The 1,492-nt window shown below is 40.1% G+C and overlaps 1 protein-coding gene across 1 annotated transcript; it reads left to right on the top strand.

Moving 5' to 3' along the window:
* Positions 1 to 814: 814 nt before the first annotated feature.
* Positions 815 to 1,207, top strand: LOC149184828 (uncharacterized). The gene has a single exon (XM_089415452.1). The coding sequence runs from the start codon at positions 815 to 817 to the stop codon at positions 1,205 to 1,207; it is 393 nt and encodes a 130-aa protein (XP_089271578.1).
* Positions 1,208 to 1,492: the final 285 nt, after the last annotated feature.

Raw genomic sequence — 1,492 nt, 5'->3', positions numbered from 1 at the left:
AGAGAGGGTGTGGTCCCCGCAGCAAGGGTTTTTAAACCTAAATTTCTCAAATCTCACCCAAAAAATTTGCTTTTAGATATTCTAATTCGCCTTTTTATTAAATGTAGGGTATACATCATGCTTGATTGGCGAGAACGGGAGCACTAGGATGTAGATCTTGCCGCGATAAATCATCAACCTTCGATTGATGCATTGAAGGTGTTATCACTCAAGAAAAAAAAAAATTAAATTTTTCACATCAGTTCGATTGTTTGTCAAAGGGTTGGTGTCAATTTTGGGTCTAGTCTTTTCATCTGGTTTTAGAGTCTAAATAGTTTGAATAGGAATCTTGTTAAGAGTATTGTTGGTATGTATAAAGGGGTCAATTCTCTGTCTCAGTCTATCATTGGTCTCACATCTCACATGGTTATCACATGTCCAATCTCGTTTCAAAGCTGAAATTGTCTAGGTTATTTCGTAGCGCCTGTAATCATTTTCAAGTGGCTTCGCAGCACATAAATCCTTTTTATCAGTTTCGCAGTGCAACATGTTTTAAGTGATTTCGTAGCGCATAATTCATATTTTGTACTCGTTGCGCTACGAAATCGGGGATTTGTCCTAATCCGTAGCCAATCTAACACAGCTGTCATATCCATCAAAATCCATTATCAGTGATCAGCTTATACCCTTTGCCTGTCAATTCGACCGCTTATCCTTATCATTAGGTTATTAGGTGTCGTCGTAAGCCCAGATTGCAAGTTTCAAAAGAATGAGGTATCTGAAGTCCGCGAAGACCTTTCACAGATTGGATTTGACATAGATGCAATTCAAAAAAATGGTCTCTGGACTGGAGGGGAAGATTGTGTCACTGGAAGATAAACAGGATTTTGCAAATGCTGGTGTTTGGTATTTATGCCAATTTGTTGGAGAAACAAAAGATGGACCCATGGCAGAACTGTTACAGGATTTCCCTGCAAAGGCTCGATTAGAACGCACAGCTTCAACATTTACCGAGGGTAAAAGCTTAAAGGGCCTTCAATACATTGCAGATACAATCCAGTCTGGAAGCATTGCAAAACCCAAAATAAAAGAACTTTTACAGGATGACGTAGATGTTATTGCTTCCAAAACCAATGCCCCGAAGGGACATACCAAAATACACAGATCATTTACAGCTCGCTTCTCTTCAAGTAGAACCATATTATTTGTTTTATCTTATTATTGGTAACCATGATCGATCCCTCCCATTCGATTCTGCAGCCATTTTGTTGGAAGGAAGCATTCAGGAAATTGAGTTGCAGGGTAAGCGATCCCAGGTTTGTGGGACGCAATGGCGATGCAAGCAGGAGTTGCGACATCTAAGGTTCTTGTTTTGGTGGGCGCAGGACTTACAGGATCTGTTCTTTCTATTGGCTTTGGAGCGCATGGTTTGCGTTTTATCCTCGAGAACATGTTGACAGTCTACGTTTTTCTTTATGGTAAAGCATACCTGGCCCTGTCTGGTTTAGATATT

This window comes from Pinus tabuliformis, chromosome 3_2, assembly GCF_031772625.1.
Source record: "Pinus tabuliformis cultivar Carrire ecotype Pingquan chromosome 3_2, CPIR1, whole genome shotgun sequence".
In the NCBI taxonomy this organism is placed as follows: Eukaryota; Viridiplantae; Streptophyta; class Pinopsida; order Pinales; family Pinaceae; genus Pinus; species Pinus tabuliformis.
Note: the sequence above shows the minus strand (reverse complement) of the source record. Positions and strands in the feature narration are given on the sequence as shown.

Excerpts from the sequence above, each read along its gene's own strand:
- LOC149184828 (XM_089415452.1), top strand. The coding sequence starts at position 815 with ATGGTCTCTGGACTGGAGGGGAAGATTGTGTCACTGGAAGATAAACAG.